The following is a 19,151-nucleotide window of genomic DNA, read 5'->3' as shown; positions in this document are numbered from 1 at the left end:
AATTTCACCCATACAAGATGATCTGTAGTTCTTCGATGTTCCATTGATAGAAATTTCAAGGCACAGATGCTGCTGGACATGCGCGGATGTGCGAAACATGGCGGCCTAGTTCCAATGGAAAGTAAAGCAGAACAGCAGCACTGTCCGACCTTTCACGGTGAGCAAACATCCGTTTCATATTTATTATATTGAATTAATTGTGCTGCAGTGTATTATGAATCTATTCGCTCGTTTAGTATCTCAGTAGTCACACTGATGCGGAAGCTGAATGTATGTTTACATATAGGATGATGTTACGTGCACGCGCGCGCTGTGTTTTCATGCGTCTGTTATTCCCTGACCTAAAACAGCTCGCTGCCTCTCTCTAATTGGCACACTGGTGTTGAGTGCATGCGAAAAGCTATTTACACCGCATAAAAAGTACGTCAGATATGTGTTATGTATTACATGCATAAATTTGCTTTAAAAAAAGCAATAACAATAATATTTAACAATCTGCATGTTTATTACATAGCATCTGTTCCACCCATGACAGAGGGGCAATTGACTGTTTATGTGACACTCATTGTTTCAGTTATCAGTTATTTTGTCTCCGTAAAATTTATTAAAATAATTTACAGATCGAATTTTTTTTAACATGCTTAATATTTAATTCAGTTAAAGGTTATTTTCAGTGCGGGGAAATTAATTCTGGCATTTGACACATGAAAACAGAGAAAACAACATGAAAATAAATACATAGAAACATTTGTTAGTTCTACAATATATTCATTATTCTGTATAACAATGTTTTTTTTCCATGATACTCTTGAGGGTTTTGCATTTATTATTTTAAAGCATAATTTTCTTATATTTATCAGCACTGCCCAATGAATCCATAACTTTTTTTTTTAAAAGGATAAAAACCCATCACACCAATGCTTGATATCAATTACTCTCGATTCTCACTCATCTGTGAGTTCAAAATATCCATTTTCACCCCCTCCATGCTTTAAAGCAGCCATGTCTAAAGAGAAAGCTTCCTGTCTGGGGGGTGTGGTGCAAGGGCCTTGAAAAGACAGACAGACTGAGAAAGACCACAAAATGTAGACATCATCTGTTAATGGGAGGTGTTGGAATCCTTTTCATGTACTGCTGCAGACTCCCACAAATGTACACTGGCTATTGACCTTTTTACGGCGGTTTGGAATCTTTATGACGAGTCTCTGAATGGGATTCACAGCTTAAGACAGAAGAATGAGGAGGAGAAGAGGGGGAGAGAGAGAGAGAAAGAGAGAGGGGTTGTCTGCTATCTAGACAGAAGTGGCTGGTAGTTTCAGAGCAGAAACATTGGTGTGACATTGAAAGGATTGTATCATTCTTTCCCCACAAGTTGGACTTGTTTTCAGGATTGTCTTTGGGATTTATTGGTTTCAGCATCATCTGGAGGTTTTTGCTCAATCCTTTGGCTGGATAAGAAAGTAAGAAACAAAGCAAAAATACATGTTTTTATTGCATGTTTCTTGTAGTTCCAATATGGCCAAATTACATTTATATATTTTATTTTAGACATTTTATCCTAATTTAATATTAGTGAATATATTTAAATGCAGTGTTGGGTGTAATGCATTACTAAGTAAATAATTCCTGTAATTTAATTACTTTTCCCTTGAAAAATTAAAGTAAGGGATTACTGGTAGCACTTTATTTTATAGTCCTGTTCCCCATGTATGTACAATGTACTTATTACAGTAATAACTAGGTACTAACCCTGAACCTATCCTAAACCTAACCTTACCCCATGTAGTTACCTTATATTACCAGTATTTTCTTAGGCAAGTACACATACTGTAAAATAAAGTGCAACCGGATTACTCCTAATTTTTCTGAAATTTAATTACTTCTGATTTGCATTAAATACTGTATAGACTATAGAACAATTCTATATAAAACAATACTGCTGCATTTAACATCAAAATTTAAATATTTTGATGTTTAAGAATAATTTATGCAGTTTTATATTATTTATTTGACAGAATTAAAAGAGCAGTTTCATGTTTATCCTTGTATTGTTCAACTGATTGAGGTTGATATGGGATTTAAAAAATAATTTGTAATAATAAGCAATGCCAATACTTTTTAGAGAGAGTAATTAGTATTGTAATCTAATTACACTGTAGCTAGTTATTAATTAACATTTTAGAGTAACCCAACACTGTTTATGTAGTTGGACCTTAATAACCACCTGGTGCTTATATTGTCCTGAATTCATATTCAACTTAATTGGTTAAGCAAATTAGAGTAGATTACAATTTATATATTCTCAGGTCACAAATATTAAATATTGAAGGCTGTAGTATTATATTTGTTAATAACATTTCACTTTTGCATATTAAAAAAAATGGTAGGCTATTTTAGAAATGTCATTTATTTGTTGATGGGATTAAAATGAAAAGCCAACACCCCATTTGTTTTTTAGTTAGCTTTGTTAAATCCCATTAAGAATCATTTAGTGGACTAACAGAGGAATAAAAGGGAAAACCCTCATCCCACTGTCAGTTTGCACAGGACGTCAGCTGCAGCCAATTTCCCCCAAACTGAGATGTGACTTATCACTTGCTGAGAGAGCCGAGGCTTTGATCAGCGAGCCCAGGGTCCCTCAGAAGCTCAGTAACTTATTATGATGTCAAATAGAAGAAAAGCTTTTCTTAGTCGAGTGCTTTGATTCTCCAAAGGTATTTGTGATTTAGTGATAATCTTTTTTTGCTTAGTACAATGTTGGTGGAATAAATTGCACTCAGATGCCAGTAGGGAGTATAAAGTATAATCCCTGTCTTCCATAATGCTGTAATATGGTTTCCGGGACGAGTTCATGAACTCTGGGCCAAAGCTGATCTCTCTATGATAAAAGAGGAGACTCTTATTTACAGATAATATTATCTCACTAAAACTGATTTGAATATACTGTGAGATTTTTTCTTTTTTTCTTTGAAAGAAGTCTTGCTCATCAGGGCTGCATTTATTTGATCAAAAATACAATAAAACGGTGATATTTTGAAATTATTACTATTTAAGATAACTGTTTTATATTTTAATGTTTAAAAATATTTCTGTGATGACAAAGCTAAATTTTCAGCGTCATTACTCCAGCCTTCAGTGTCACATGATCCTTCAGAAATCAATGTAATTTGCACAAATATTTTATTCTTTGAGTAGCAAGTTCAAAAGGACAGCATTTATTTGAAATAGAAATATTTTTAGATAGTGATAAACAAAATGATAAAAAAGAAAAAAAAAATCATTATAATCATTATAAATGTCCTTCTTACAGGTCATTTTTGATTAATTTAATGCATCCTTGCTGAATTAAATAATTTAATTTCTTTCACAGAAAAATCTTACTGACCTCAAACTTTTGAATGGAATTGTTTTTTTTTTTTTAATTTTATTTTGTTCATATTTTTTTTCCTAAAGAAAGACAAACATAATAGTGATAAAAGCCAAAATATTAAATAAAATGGATGAATATTTATTGAGTAATCTACTGTTTTGCAGAGGGGGTCAAAATGTAAAAAAAAACAAATATGGCTTGGTTACAAACATTTTTCCAAATATCTTCCTTTGTGTTCAGCAGAACAAAGAAATGTATACAGGTTTGGAACAACTTGAGGGTGAGTAAATGATGACAGAGTTTTCATTTTTGTGTGAACTATCCCTTTAAGCAACTTTTCTTTTGGTATGTCCCTATATGGTTTATTCCCAGAAATATGGGGATCTCAATGTGGCTCCTTTGCCCACTTTCAATGGTCGAAAACCAAATGTGGGTGACTTTTCAAAACAGCTGATACTTATTATATTTAAAGAGGAATGTCTGTCTGAAGAACAAGAAAGAAAGAAACAGAACAGAATTTACTAATAGTCCCACCAATCTCTGTACAAATGAAATAATGATGCTGCCATCTTTATAAAGTCATTTTCTCCCCCCTGAAATTTGGCTTTAAATTTTAGGTGAAAATTTTTGCGCCCTCCGATCCCCTTCTACAAAGTAGTGGTTTACTCAATAAATATTCATCCATGGCATTTATTATTTTGGCTTTCATCGCCATTTATGTTTGTCTTTCTTCAGAAAAAAATATTAACAAAATTAAAAATTTGAGCCAGGGACCTCTGGTTGAGTTGACAAGGAATGACCCAACTGTATTGCTATTAATAATATTAAATAGATTTCTTTCTTTCTTTCTTTCTTTCTTTCTTTCTTTCTTTCTTTCTTTCAGTTGGCTGTTTAGGATCTGTCCAGTTTCTGTCCACTTCATGTGGTGCTCCAGGTCATCATGGGCAAAACCCATCAGAAAGGTCAAAACTGCTTTGTCTGCTGTTAGTCCCTTTTCATAATTAAGTAACTTATTTGTTATTATTCTCTACTTTTTTGATTGACTGTATTTTTAATTGCAGACAAAACATACAGTAATAAAGAGAAGTCAGGGAGGAATAATGAAGATTCACTCCCTTCACAAAAGCTCACTGGTACAGCCTTCTCTTTCTCTATTAATCCATAAAGAAACAAAAACATGTACTGTTTACTCTATCCCCTATTTCCTGATGTACATTTGACTCCCCTGCTCATTCCTCAGAGCCGTTCAGCTGGGAAACATACCTGAGAGAGACTTCAGCCTGTCCCGCTTCCCCCAGCTGTTTCAGACAGGTAAGTCTCTTTATGATGCTGCTTTCCTGCCAATATTAATGAGTCTGGATACCAAAGTTATGAGTCATTTAAATTCCAATTAAATTTCTGATTTTGAATCAAGACAGCAAACAGGATGAGGAATTTGAATTTAATCTGCATTGATAGTAATAAGAAATATTTCTTAAACACCAAATTAACATATTAGAATGATTTCTGAAGGATCACATGACACTGACTGACCTTACGACCCCTATATACACACACACACACACAAACACACATATATATATATATATATATATATATCAGACACACACACACATATGTATATTATTCACAGTATTTCATTAACATTTCATGTTAATGTTTTCTCTCTCTCTCTCTCCAGTCCAGAATCCCTCCCAGTAATGATTTTAAGGTAGGAATGAAAGTGGAGGCTTGTGACCCGAGGAATTCCACCTCTGTTTGCATCGCCACGGTGATGGGGTTAATGGGTGTGCGTCTGCGGCTCAGACTGGATGGCAGTGACAACACCAATGACTTCTGGCGATTGGTTGACTCCTCTGACATTCAGCCTATCGGCACGTGTGAGAAGAGTGGCGACATGTTGCAGCCACCACTGGGTAAATTCTGCACTGAAGCAGTCTGGGATATAAAACGGCAAAACAAGATGCATTACATAAAAATCAAACATTGTTTTTTAACTAAAATAATGTAAACACAAAGCTAAAATATTAGTGTTCAGAATATTAGTGTAAAGACTCTGAATAAATGGGTTTTGAGATCCCATGTGATATCATTATTATGATGTCATGTTTAAGAAAAAAAAGCCAAGTTGATAAGAATCTAGTAATATTTTCTTCTTTAAAGAGGTCCTTGATTATGATTTCACTTTTTAAATTTTAGTTAGTGTGTAATGTTGCTGTTTGAGCATAAACAACATCTGCAAAGTTACAACGCTTAAAGTTCAATGCAAAGGGAGATATTTTCTTATACAGAAATCGCTTTTTAAGGTCTACAACAAACAGCTGGCAGGGACTACAACAAGTTTCTTCCCGGGTTGGTGACATCACAAACCCCAAAATTTACATAAACCCCGCCCCCGGGAACACACAACAAAGGGGGCGAGGCCATGTTGGGCTGCTTTAGAGAAGAGGAAGAGTTGTTGTAGTAGAGTGTTGTTACCATGCAGCCATTTTACGCTGGACTGCTTCACAAATGAGGGTCAATTCAACGCTGGAATTGCACAAAAGATTAACATGACGTTATATGCTTGTTGATGAGTTGAATCAACTCCACAGCAACTACATACATTTATCCACTAACCATTCAGAAACGTCCAGTTTCATTCTAAAAGTTGTAACTTCTGAGTCTCTCCATCAGTGTGCGACTCCGGTTTGAACAATGTAAGGCTGAACACCGTTATTGACAATCGTCATTTTGGCTGCGTGAGATTCTCCAGTTTTGTTGTTGTTGAGCAACCGAAGCGCGAGCTGTTAAAGCCCCACCCTCTTCTGGAAAGGGGGCAGGGAGCAGCAGCTCATTTGCATTTAAAGGGACACACACAAAAACGGCGTGTTTTTTCTCACACCCAAATAGGGGCAAATTTGACAAGCTATAATAAATGATCTGTGGGGTATTTTGAGCTGAAACTTCACAGACACATTCTGGGACACCAGAGACTTATATTACATCTCGTAAAAAGGGGCATAATAGGTCACTTTTAAATAAAGCACAATAATGATTTGAAAGTGAATTTTTTTCATGCATACAATATGCTTATTTTATATTCTGTTCATAATCTGTTGCCTGTTTATATATCTTCAGGGTTCAGAATGAATGCTTCTTCATGGCCCATGTTCCTCTTAAAAACATTAAGTGGGGCAGAGATTGCTCCAGCCTCAGCATTTAAAAAGGTAATTGCTTCAAACGGCAAACCATGTTAACAAGCTTATCTATGAATAAAGCTTTGGAAGAAACGGAAAGTGGAGAGTTTGTTGCTCAACACAAATTTGAATAAATAATGTAACAAACCTTTGAACTGTTTAGAGCTTAGCATAAACATTGCTTTTTAAAAAAAGAAAAAATATATTTCTCATATTTTGAGGAATCAAAATTAATTTGCTATATATCATATTTTGAAATTAAATTTGTATATGAATGATCTGTTTCCTGTGAATGCCTCAGGAGCCGTCTAAACCCACTCAAAACTACTTCAAACCTGGTATGAAATTGGAGGCAGTGGACCGAAAAAATCCCTACCTCATCTGTCCGGCTACCATCGGAGAAGTGAGAGGGGACAAGATATTCATCATGTTTGATGGCTGGAGAGGAGCGTTTGATTACTGGTGCCTGTATGACTCCAGGGACATCTTTCCTGTGGGCTGGTGTCAGCTAACCAACCACAGTCTGCAAGCTCCTGGCAACTGCTGTGAGTACAGACTCTGACCACTAGAGGTCACTACAGTTTTGTTTTGTTTTTTTCTTCAGCATGCAGAGAGAAATATCATTGCCTCATGTTGTTTGGGAGATGTATTGGGGTGGGGGTGATGTGATCAAACAAGAGAGAGAGAAACCACCTTTCTTTCTCTATAAACTTTAAAGAAGTCTGTATTCAAATATTTAACGTCTTCAAGTCCAAGTGAACAGAGACTTTGACTGGTCCAGTTGACAAAATTTTGTAGTGGTTTGCTTGCTTATGAAATATTTATAATATATAACAAGTTTAGCAAGGTGATAATTGTTTAATTTGATAACTTAATAATTGTTTACAAAAGGAAAATAGACATTTTTTTTTTTTTTTTAAGATTTCTTTGTATGGTAATTTTTGTAATAGCTTCCTTTTATGTTTTTAATCCTTTTTTCAGCAATTTCTTACTAAAAATTTGTTGTTTAGTGTTTATTACTATTATTTTAATAGATCATTGATGTCAAATGTATAAGAACTGCTATAGTTTTTTAAATGTAAGAGATATGCTATAGTTTTTGGGTACAGTTTATACATTTTAAAGGCCCGTTCATACCAAGAACAATAACTATAATGATAAAGATATTGTTCTAAATATAAAACAGTAGCCACTCCACAACTGTAACGATAACGGCACAGAGAAACAATAGCGAATCATTTTCAGAACTAGTTTTTCCAGCTGATTATTGATATAAATATTGACAGCCAATCAGAATTCATCCTGTTAGAGCTCAAGCATTTAAAGCTGCAGACTACAAAACTGCAGCGCATGCTTATAATAAACAGAATGATATTGTCTGCTGGTGCGGTTGCAAATATAGTTATATATAAACAAAAAAATATATATATGCGTGTGTGTGTGTGTGTATGTATATATATATATATGTATATGTACACTACCGTTCAGAAGTTCAGGGGGATCAGTAAGATTTTTAATGTTTTTAAAAGAAGTTTCGTCTGCTCACCAAGGCTGCATTTATTTAATTAAAAATACAGTAAAAACAGTAATATTGTGAAATATTATTACAATTTAAAATAGCTGTTTTCTATTTGAATATATTTTACAAAGTAATTTATTCCTGTGATGCAAAGCTGAATTTTCAGCATCATTACTCCAGTCTTCAGTGTCACATGATCCTTCAGAAATCATTCTAATATGCTGAATTGCTGCTCAAGAAACATTTATTGTGTACAATTGTACAAAATATTTGTGTACATTATTTTTTTCAGGATTTCTTGATGAATAGAAAGTTCAAAAGAACAGCATTTATCTGAAATACAAAGCTTTTGTAACATTATACACTACCGTTCAAAAGTTTGGGGTCAGTAAGATTTTTTTTTTTTTTTTTTTTTTTTTAAAGAAATTAAAGAAATTAATACTTTTATTCAGTAAGGATGCATTAAATCAATGAAAAGTGACAGTAAAGACATTTATAATGTTACAACAGATTATTTTTCAAATAAATGCTGTTCTTTTGAATTTTCTATTCTTCAAAGAATCCTGAAAAAAAATAATGTACACAAATATTTTGTACAATAAATGTTTATTGAGCAGAAAATCAGCATATTAGAATGATTTCTGAAGGATCACGTGACACTGAAGACTGGAGTAATGATGCTGAAAATTAAGTTTTGCCATCACAAGAATAAATTACATTTTAAAATATATACATTTTTTTTTACTGTATTTAAATTAAATAAATGCAGCTTTGGTGAGCAGACGAAACTTCTTTTAAAACATTACAAATCTTACCGATTCCAAACTTTTGAACGGTAGTGTATGTATTTGTGAGCAACAAGCAGTCACACTGCAGACCCCTAATTCTCCTTGACAGCAACATTTACTTAACATGCGTACTTTGCTGGACTACACATATCATTTCCTGATGTGTCGTAAATCTGGGATGTGATGGTTTATCGCTGTCTGTTGGTGCTGTTCAAATGTTTAACCCTTGCTTAAGCAGTTTGTGTGGCTCTGGCAGAATAATTGATGTGAAGTGAATGAAAATTGACTTCTTGATGGATGGTGGTAGTTACGTGTCTCCTATCAGTTCTTCCTCCTCTGAATACTTTCGAGGCATGTTTACTGCTCTCTTCCTGCTTTTACCAGAGCGGACACAACCAGACAGAAAGGATATTGGGTGTTGGGAGAAGTTTCCCATTTATATAAGGTTCTTTAAGAATGAAGTAGAGCTGCACAGTTCTGGAGAAACTGAGAATCTTTTTTCCCGTTCTTGTACAAAAGCTATTGTTTCACATACGTCCTGATGCACTGAATTGAGAAATTGTGTGAGATAGCCAGGGATTTTGGAAAATACATTGAGCTTGATATAGTTCGTTCAAATATTTATTTGTTTGTTTTGTTTGAAAGGCATTTTGGAATATTTCTCCGTTAAGATACTGGTTGAAATAAATATGGCCAAAATAAAGTGATTGTGTCTTTTGAGACTCAACATAGTTTGAATTTTCTCACAGCCATCAGTTGGCTTTTCATTTGGAACTGTTGTAAATTATTGACAGACTGATTACAATTCACTGCACAAGTTTTACTGAAAATGCTTGGATCAATCCATGACTCAGCAGTAATTTATGGTCTGAATGGTTTATTCAACAAAAGACTCCTGCTTTCAAATTGCTCCTTTTTGACACCACCAGAAAATTCTGAACTGAAATCTACAACTGTAGGTTTGATTTTTGAATTTTTTTTGGGAAACATTTTCCCTTTGACAGTCATATATACTGTATCAGTTTTTTTTTTGAGTGCTAAATTTAGTAAGACCGCATAGGCTCATTTTATATATAAATATGAAAAAGCAAATGGCTAAAATAAATGCTGATGATATTTTGTGAGCTTTGAATGGAGGCATGAATGCAGGAACCGAGTTTATATTTTCCTTTGTGTGTGATTTGTCTTCATTTGCCTTGCATAGTTGTTTATCTGATCATTAGTGTATACCACCTTTCTAATAAGCAATAGAACATGAATAAAAACATGTCTGTTGGTGTTTGAAGGATGTCTTTTTTTTTTTGTATTTCTAGTTTTTCTTGTTGGGTTTTACCTCAGGCGCAGAGCACACTGTGTGTGCGCAGATGTGCATATATTAATAATGTAGCAAAGAACAACAGTAATAAGTGCTTAGTACAAAAGGAAGGCAAGCTTTGGACACAAGACAAAGGATTAGCTTGTGGTTCAGATCTTTTGCAGTTAGTTACAGATAAATTAAGCATTTAATTACTCCTAAAAAGAAAAGTGTTCTCAGTTTTCCTGTAATCTGAGAAGACGTTGGAATATCTGGAGTGTGTAAGAAAACATCTTCTGAGAGTTTGTTTTGTTTCAGGTCGTCAGTTCAATTTATGTTTCTCGTGTACTATTACGAGCTCAAAGATTCAGCCTCTGGCTATGCCACATAGGAAGCACATTTATAACAGCGTTCAAGAAAAATTGTCTGTCACGTCTCATTTTTTTTCCCATCTCAGATGAGAATTTGATACAATATTGATTTAAAAAAAAAAAAATTCCCACTGAGTTTGGCGTTTTTTATTAAATTATATATTTAAAAAGCAAAAATCAGTCCGTCTACTAATGTGCAGAACAAACTTTAATGGCTGAATTTAATAATTCTTTTATTTCCCACATACCTTCATTTGTTTATATGATTTTAATTATATTGTTTCCTTTGTAATTAATTGGGAAATTGCTTTTTGAATAATAATAAAATGCTTTTGTCCAGAGCCTAAAACAATAATCCTTTACAAATTATGATTATGTGGCATGCTTTGCCTAAATTACCTTCTTCATGCCTGATTTTAAGTTATTTAGAGGTGTTTATTAGCACTAAATATATGCATTCACCTCTGCTCTTGTTCTCACACCTAAAGTGAGAACAACAGGGCAGGTTTTCTTAATGAGTGTTGGTGCTTTCACACATCTTGCACATTTAGGTGGCTTAATGCATTTAAAATAAATGTGTGAGACAAAGCAATTTGCTCTATAGGCCTGTTTGTGTATTTGTAATAATCTCCACTATACACTTACCTCCAAGACTTGAGCTAGGTTTGTTTGGCTTGCTGAACGGGGTTTGGGATTACGTCTGATACCAGATTGAGACGTGGGTACCAGACTATACCCGCCGAGTGTTTAAGAAAGCACATAAATGCTTCCAGCAGGAGCGTCATTCATGCCTCTCTGGACCCGTTTGCTTCAAACTGGGCACTCTGAATCTGATCTTCATTAACCTTTTACCCCCTTCAGCCCTAAAAGCCTGGGAGGAGCTTTGAAATGGCAGGAGACTGATTAGTATGGGATGTTGAATTTAAATGTGATAGCTTGTCAGTGTTAACAACAAACCCTTTTGTGCCCGATTTAAATAACATTTTAAAAAATTGACAGTGATGTCTTGTTTTTTTGTACATGTGGTTTTAAAAAATATATATTATTGGTAGTAGTAGTAGCAGCAGTAGTAGTAGTTATAATAATAATAATAAAAGTAATTATTATTTATAAATGTTACATCAAAATGTAGACTAAATCTTAAGTCTAAATCTTAAAGAAAAATACTACTACTACCAATTGTTGTTGTTATTATTATTCATTTTTAATATTTAGTTTTAACATTTAGTCTACATTTTGATGTAACATATATAAATCATTACTTAATACTCATAAATAATAATAAAATAATGATAATTATTATTATAAAATATTTTTTATAAATGTTAAATCAACATGTAGACTAAATCTTAAAAATCTTAAAGATAAATGATATTTTTATTTAATAAAATACAAATAAGCTCTTCTTTGATTTAAATATTAAATATTTTATTGTATTTTAATATTAATGTCATTTGGCGCCCAGTTGACCACTGTCAACACTGGCTGATAACATGAATACCCCGCCCCCCCACCATCTCCCTTCTCCTGCACCTCCGCCTCCTCCTCCACTCCTCGTCCCCGCCTCCATATTAATCAGATATTGCCCGATCAGGGCTCCACCGGCGCAGGCTTTGTCATGCGCTTCTGTCGCTACCGCTGCTGTTCAAACCGGGTGCGAAAGTGAGCGCGAGCTCCGGTTGTTATATTGCTTTAAAACCAGACCTTCTAAACCAAGGGAAAGATTTACACCGGATTCATTGGAGCACAACGCGGATATAGTTGAAAGTTGGCGTTTTGGTGAGTTCCTCTGGCATATTCCGAGGCTTTTGTCTCTGATGTCTGTTGCTTTGTTTTAGTGGCTTGTGCATTCAGGTCACATGAGTTTAAATTGAGTGTATTTTTGCAAAGGTTTCTTTCCTGTTGCGTTCAGTTATGCTCTTCCTCGTGTAGTGGACTAACACTTTAATTTCTCTATTTATGAAAAGCATTCATTGAGCTAAAAGACTATGGCAAGCCGTTTTGATATTTATTTCGTTAAACGTAGTATTTGTTTATTTACAAGTAGTACAATAGTGACTTTTTCAAATTTACTAGTAACTATTAATTAGGTATGAGTACTTATTCAAATAGTAATTAGTATCTATTCATTATGAATATTTATACTTTGAATGCTTGTACACACTTGCTTTTATTGCAGTATGCAGTGACTAGTCAGAATGGCTGCTACATGGTTTAGTTAAATCTTACTGAATAGATATCAGCAACAATTGAAATGCAGTCTAAAAACTCTAGTCTGAAATTAATAGATAATATCTGAACCACAGAACACTATGGAATTCCATAGGAAAAATCTGTAGCAGTAATGAAGGAATAGTTAGTTGTCGATATACCAGCAAGGGAATAAGTATTAGCATGCAGTAAATAATTATTAAAAGTTGAATAGATGATTACCAGTTGAATAGATGATTATCACTGATGGATTAATTACTAAGAATCTATTGACTATTGGACTACTTACTAGTAACATAAAAAGGATAGGATTAAATAATAAAATGGCTTGCCACAAAAATAGCCCTTAAATCCCCTTTGAGAAAAAGGTAGATTAAATTGTATATAAATGTGGTCAGTCATAAGGTGATCTATTGATAATTTGACTTGACGTTTTTTGTAAATTTCTGTTTTATGTTTTGTGCTATGCTGAATTTACTTCTCACTTTGATTTAGCAAGATAATAAATATATATGCATCAGGTATATTCATTTAATAACCGATAAACTATAACTTTCAGCAGAATGGAGAGCTAGTAGAATTACAGAGGAAAAGCTCAGATGATTTTTTTTTTTTTTTTGTACAGAAGCTGTACAGATACTTTAAAGCTTTAGTTGAACCGCTGTAGCTGTTTTGACTTCAGCTCTTTAACAGATTGCATTGTTTCATTAAATTGCCTGGGGCTCAGGGAACCCTATATCTCCTTTTTTACCACACACACACACACACACTCTTTTTTGGCGTTACTCCCCCACAACATGTGGTTCTAGTTCCTGCTGAGCTGAAGCCGCCGTCAGCCGTAGACAGATTGCCTGGGCTTTCGGGTCTTGTGTGGGGCGAAATGTAAATATTGTGGAAGAGATGGAGTAATTAGACTGGTTTTGCCCGGACACTTTCGTTCCACATCAGTCGCAACCTCTCCCGTGACCAGACGGCCAGAAGGGTGTATGTCTGTGCACTGGGAGTCAACTTGGAGGTCACTGGGTCACACTGCAGCAGACCGTAGCGAGGTCATTTTTTTGGTGATTCAACCACTGAGTTAAAAATACATTGGGTGATTAGGTAAAGTTTGTTTTTACATTGTCCGTGACCAAGCTACTAAAAGTGTTTGTGTCTGTTTTGCACACCCATTGTGCATATGTGCACTTAATAAGCTTGATTCCTCACGTGCCTACTTATATTCATAGGATATTTGAATGAGAATCGCCCAATTCCCGACCTTCAAATGAAAGAAAACACTTGTCCATTCCTCGCACGATTTCTGTCCACTCCTCATTAAACGTCTGCGTGGCTCAGGCTTCATTTCTCTTCCCGTTTCCCTCTCGAGGCCCAGGAGAGCAGCTGCACGTAGGACTCTGTGAAAGCTCCCAGATGTACTTAGCAAAGCCGGCTTCTGCTGACCGCCCGTTAGCCGTCTTGTAATATGAGAAGTTTATCTGATCTTAGAGATGGCCCATACAGAAGCAATAATAGGGGGATTTGGTGGCATTGGTCTAAAGCAGGTGTGTATGTGTTGTGGGTTTTCACTCCAATGTTGTTTAATACTTGAAAAGCGTCGACTTGTGCTTGTGTGTTACATCTTCATTGATGAATTTGTTGATGCTGAGCTGCAGATATTCATTGTGGGTTTTTGAGAAGACTGAAAAGAATTTGTGGACATTTAGATTATTTGGTTTTCAAGGCAGAGTGTGTGCAGATAAATTTTTTATTAACAAACTCGCATTGAACTTAAAGTGAACTTATAACTCAGAGCACTGTCTATTATCTTTTTTCTGTTTTTTTTTTTTCTGTCGTTTCTTGTACATCTGCTTGGCAAATCACTTTTTTTTTTTTTTTTTTTTTTTTGTCTTTATTCAGTAAATTACAGATGCCACCTTTTAACACTCATGCATTACTTGAAAATATTTTTTCTTAGAAAATATGAAGCGCTTTAATGATGTAGGGTGCTTCAAACGAAAGCCATAAGGTGTTCTTTTAAATGAGACTATAAAGTAGGCACTGCATTTTAAACCAGCAACAAAATGAATAATACATTAACTTGCCTGCTCAGAAATATTCATAGAAAATTGTTTGTTGCTCTATGCAAGATAAAATTGACTTAGATTCAGTTCCTTCCATAGCCCTTCCGTACTCGTCACATCTTGTCCCACAGCGTGATAACGCACTCATCCAGGTGGAGAAGGGGGTAATTCTTTCTCCCTATAATGAGGATTACCTGTTGGCCACAGAAAAGAGGCCTTTGACCAGAAAGCCAGTGGGGGGAGGCCCACAAAACAATAGGGTGCTGAAAAGCACATGCCTCCTGTGGGGCACAATGGCCAGCTGAAACACTCTCTCCTCACCCGGTCTTAAAGAGGATCCCTGGACAACTAAATTTTTTCGCTACCCGTTTTTAAACAGCCGCTTTCATGGCTGTAATGTGATGCTTCTAATATGCAAAATGGCCTCTGAGGAAGAGAATTCAGCAGTATGAAGAAGCGGTGAAATCCAAAAGGAAAAGATTAAAGTTTGTGGCTCGCCTCATTCAAACTGCAAAAGAAGTAACTTTTTCTCAAATTCTGTGTGTATAGTCGTTTTTTTTTGTTTTTTTTTTAAATTTATTTATTTTACTATCTTTGGATTTTTATAAATAAAATGAGGTGAGGGTTGTCTTATTTTTGCATTCATTGCATATTATGTGATAGCCAATGGGGATGATGCTTTGTAAGACACAGATGGGTGAAATTATTGCAGTAAGAGCTTGAATGTCAGTATAAATCATCATTCTGCTACATTGTAGTAACCAGTTGAATGATACTAGTGATGAATAACCAGTTGATTTTAGTAGTATGAATGAAATCATAACCATGTTCAAAATACTTCCTCTTACAAAAAAGTACTATTGTGGGTCTATGGTACAGTGATGTAATACTTTAATATACACTATAGTACAGTATGAGAACCATATTCATATACTATGCATGGTATTTATTTACATTATACAAAAAAAAAAGCACTTTCAGGGATTTTTTATGTCCAAAAAATGCTGTTATACTATGAAATGTAGTAATCAAATTAACTGATATTTTACAGTTGTTATAATTATTCATATTTTTAATTAGCATAATGTTATTTGATTTGTATAATATTATAATACTTTAAATAACCTTTCATTTTTTTTTTGTTTCTCCCTCACCTTTAGTCAATTTCCCGAAGACTCTTATTCCAGCATTGGGCCAGTCCAGTCATTCTTGGCGCCCCATGCAGTCCCCGTACCGCTTGCCGCACCCTCTGCCCCCTCTGCCAGTGCGTAAGGGGGTACGAGGGAGGAGACCAAAGAGCCAGACCATCGCAATGCTGAAAGCAGCAGCCGAGGCTGCAGCAGCTGCAGCCGCCACGTCACCAAACGGCCAAACGCAGTCGAACGCAGTCAAGAGCCCCATGAGCTCACAGCTCATGCCCAAGCCATATAAAAAGAGAGGACCCAAACCCGGCAGCAAGGTAGAACTTTTTTTTTTTTTTTTTTTTTGTGGTCGGATGGATCATTTAATAGGTTTAACTGGAGATTGTTTATTTATTTTGATATTTACAGTTATAATCTTAAAGGGATTGTTCAGCCAAAAATGAAAATTGTCATTAACAAGTGTTATTATATATTCATATATATATTGTTAATTGAAATAATGCTGAAATAAAATACAATACACAGTCAAACCAAAATTTATTCAGACACCTTGAACATATCATTCATTAATACAGTTTATTCACTATAGTTTAAAAAAAGGTAATAAAATATGACAAGATCTCAGAGTTAAACTGTGTCAGAAAAAACATAAATCTTAATTATGTCAGATAACACTTAAGCAAAACATGGTCAGGTCAAAGTGTCTGAATAATTTTTGGTTCCAAATTTTTGGAAAACACTAGAAGATTAAAAACTTAAATGAAAATTTAGAAATGTTGCAACTAACTGAAAAAAAAAAAAAAAAAGTTTGTGTTGACGTACTAAAATTACCACAGCTAAAACTTAAGGTTAAATTAAAGGTAAATAAAATATTTGTAAATATTTTTGAAATGTTAAAAAAGCTTTATTTGCACATACTAAAATAACTGTCATTAACTCACATTCAAACCTGTATGATTTTCTTTTTTCTGAGGAACACAAAATTATATATTTTTATGTTGTTGTTTTTTTTTTTTTTTTTTTTTTTTTTTATTAAATCTGATGTCATTGATAGCCAACATAATGTTTTTTTTAATGTTATACAAAAATAAAGAAGGCGAAAAAAGAAGAAAATCGCCCTGGTAACTGATCATTATGCAGCTTTTGTTTGATTTGAGGGTGGGTCATATGTCATGAGTGATTATCTAAATTAAACATTAACACATCTCCTATAATCCTTCCCCATGAATGGTACATTAAACATGCTGGATTCACAATCAAGATAAGGCCTTTGTAGTCTTCTGCCATTGTTTTGAGACTTAGAAAGTGGGCAAATGATAGTGGGGTTGTTTTGTGAGTGTGTATTGTTTTATTTTTTTTATCTCATTCTTTGTCTTCTGCCTTTACAGAGGAAACCAAAGGTTCCTCATTCACTTTCAAGCCCCACGTTGGCTTCCTCAGTGTCAGATGGGAGACTGTCTAGTCTACAGACAACAAGAGACTCGGGAGTTGTGTCCACAGGTAGGCTTTTATCTCACTGCTTTTCAATATGGTAAAATGTGGTGTGGTCATGTACGAATTTATTTACAAAACTGTGGTTTTGCAAAATGTGGTTCATCAGGTTGAAGTAACACACTTTTTTCCAGACAAACCTCTGCATCTTAATTTTCTACCAGACATGGGCCATGTACTCCTCAATATTCTGATGGTTTTGCATTGTGTTGTTCGAGTCGCTTGACAATCCACTCTCGCCTCTTCTAGTTTGTGTGTACGTGAATAAACATGGAAATTCAGGGCCACACCTGGACCGTAAGCTGTTGTTGCAGCTGCCTGATCATTTCGGGCCGGGCCCAGTGAACACGGTTCTCCAGCACTCGGTCCAAGCCTGCGTGGACTGTGCATTTCAGCCCAAAGATCTGTTCAGCTTCCTGCAGTCTCAGTCTGATGGTGGAGAAATAATTCGAGGTTAGTTTGGATCTGCTTCAGTTTGTGTGATCTGCATTTTATTCAACGGTGATTCTTTGATTAGGAGAGCTTGTCTGCCACTTCTTTTATTTAGAATCAATACATTTAATTTTTAGAAATTTGGAGTTCATTTATTGCTAGCTAATTCTACGGTTTAGGTTTAGTCTAACATTTTCTCTGAAAATTGAAATATCACAATATAAAATATCCACATCATCACACATTATATTACTGAAATCTACTTGACATGGCCATGACACGTGATGCATGTTTTAACAAAGATGAAACATAGTTTGAATGGAGGGAGTCAAAAGTGCCCCAACCGGAAGAATCATCCACAATCTAAAGTGTTTTGAGAGCCGAATGGCATATTGATATAAGATTTAAGTTCTATTTGAATTAGTATAGTTGAGTGTTATTTTAAAGCTGTCAACATGTGTGTGCTTTTACAATAAAGAAAAAGCATGGGTGTGTGATTGACCTGAAAAGAGAAGGGTGTGTGTGTGTGTGTGTGTGTGTGCACAGCTGATGTCATCAGACTGCAAGTAATAAGGGATGACATCTGTGTGTAACCTGGCTTGGATCATTTGATTGGGGTGTCCCTAGGGGAAGTGTGCGTATGTGTATGCGTGTCTATATTTGTGTGTGTGCAGGGGGTGGGGCCCACGCTAGGACTGTAGAGCCATCTGCCGCAACGCCATGGCCTCTTAATCGGCACCCATTTAGCCAGATCACCCCCCTCCACACACACACACACACACACACCCAAAAAATGTATAAATGCTGTTTAGAAAATATAAGCATTTGGAGGTTTGTGACTAGAATTGTTTTTTATAGCACAAGTAATATTTATGAGAAGCATACTAAATTATACATGCATTCTGTGTGACATGTTTAAGAGTAATACAGTGTTTTTAATTTTGCATCAAATTTACTTTCATTCAGTTCGCTCCGAAGGAGGAATCCACTACGTCAAGCTCCCCACTGCCTCCAGTGCATCGTTTGTTCTACGCTTTTTAGAAACTCTGTGTCACCATCTGCATTGTGATAACCTGTTCAGCAGCCAGCCGTTCAGTCCACTAACCACTAACACACACACACCTTATGAAAGGGGCAAATCAGGTATGTGTGCATGTTTGTGTCGTGATATTGTTAAAGCTGCAACATGTAAAATTTTTGCAGTAAAATATCCAAAAACCACTTGGCCATTGTTATATGTTCAGCTGAGTACTTACAATATCCCAAATGTTTCCAACTATTTGTAAATCGTGAG

At 35.1% G+C, this 19,151-nt stretch overlaps 1 protein-coding gene and 1 long non-coding RNA gene across 3 annotated transcripts in view; one reads left to right on the top strand and one right to left on the bottom strand.

The window, feature by feature from the left end:
• The first annotated feature begins 18 nt into the window (after window positions 1-18).
• The window catches only part of scml2 (Scm polycomb group protein like 2), a 27,236-nt gene continuing 8,103 nt past the window's right edge, over window positions 19-19,151 (top strand). Inside the window, exons 1-11 of one of the 2 annotated variants that reach the window (XM_051913110.1) lie at window positions 19-157; window positions 4,254-4,332; window positions 4,432-4,503; window positions 4,611-4,681; window positions 5,052-5,286; window positions 6,491-6,579; window positions 6,851-7,094; window positions 15,953-16,251; window positions 17,323-17,434; window positions 17,675-17,878; window positions 18,824-19,000. In XM_051913110.1, the coding sequence (XP_051769070.1) occupies window positions 4,311-4,332; window positions 4,432-4,503; window positions 4,611-4,681; window positions 5,052-5,286; window positions 6,491-6,579; window positions 6,851-7,094; window positions 15,953-16,251; window positions 17,323-17,434; window positions 17,675-17,878; window positions 18,824-19,000 (1,525 nt within the window). In that variant the 5' untranslated portion in view covers window positions 19-157; window positions 4,254-4,310. The remainder of the gene's footprint in view (window positions 158-4,253; window positions 4,333-4,431; window positions 4,504-4,610; window positions 4,682-5,051; window positions 5,287-6,490; window positions 6,580-6,850; window positions 7,095-15,952; window positions 16,252-17,322; window positions 17,435-17,674; window positions 17,879-18,823; window positions 19,001-19,151) is intronic. The other variant, XM_051913111.1, reaches the window with a different exon arrangement.
• LOC127522810 (uncharacterized) overlaps window positions 17,709-19,151 on the bottom strand; it is a 17,485-nt gene continuing 16,042 nt past the window's right edge. Inside the window, exon 3 of the long non-coding RNA XR_007932726.1 lies at window positions 17,709-17,854. This is a non-coding gene — a long non-coding RNA (uncharacterized LOC127522810). The remainder of the gene's footprint in view (window positions 17,855-19,151) is intronic.

This window comes from Ctenopharyngodon idella, chromosome 11 (assembly GCF_019924925.1).
Source record: "Ctenopharyngodon idella isolate HZGC_01 chromosome 11, HZGC01, whole genome shotgun sequence".
NCBI classification, from domain to species: Eukaryota; Metazoa; Chordata; class Actinopteri; order Cypriniformes; family Xenocyprididae; genus Ctenopharyngodon; species Ctenopharyngodon idella.
Note: the sequence above shows the minus strand (reverse complement) of the source record. Positions and strands in the feature narration are given on the sequence as shown.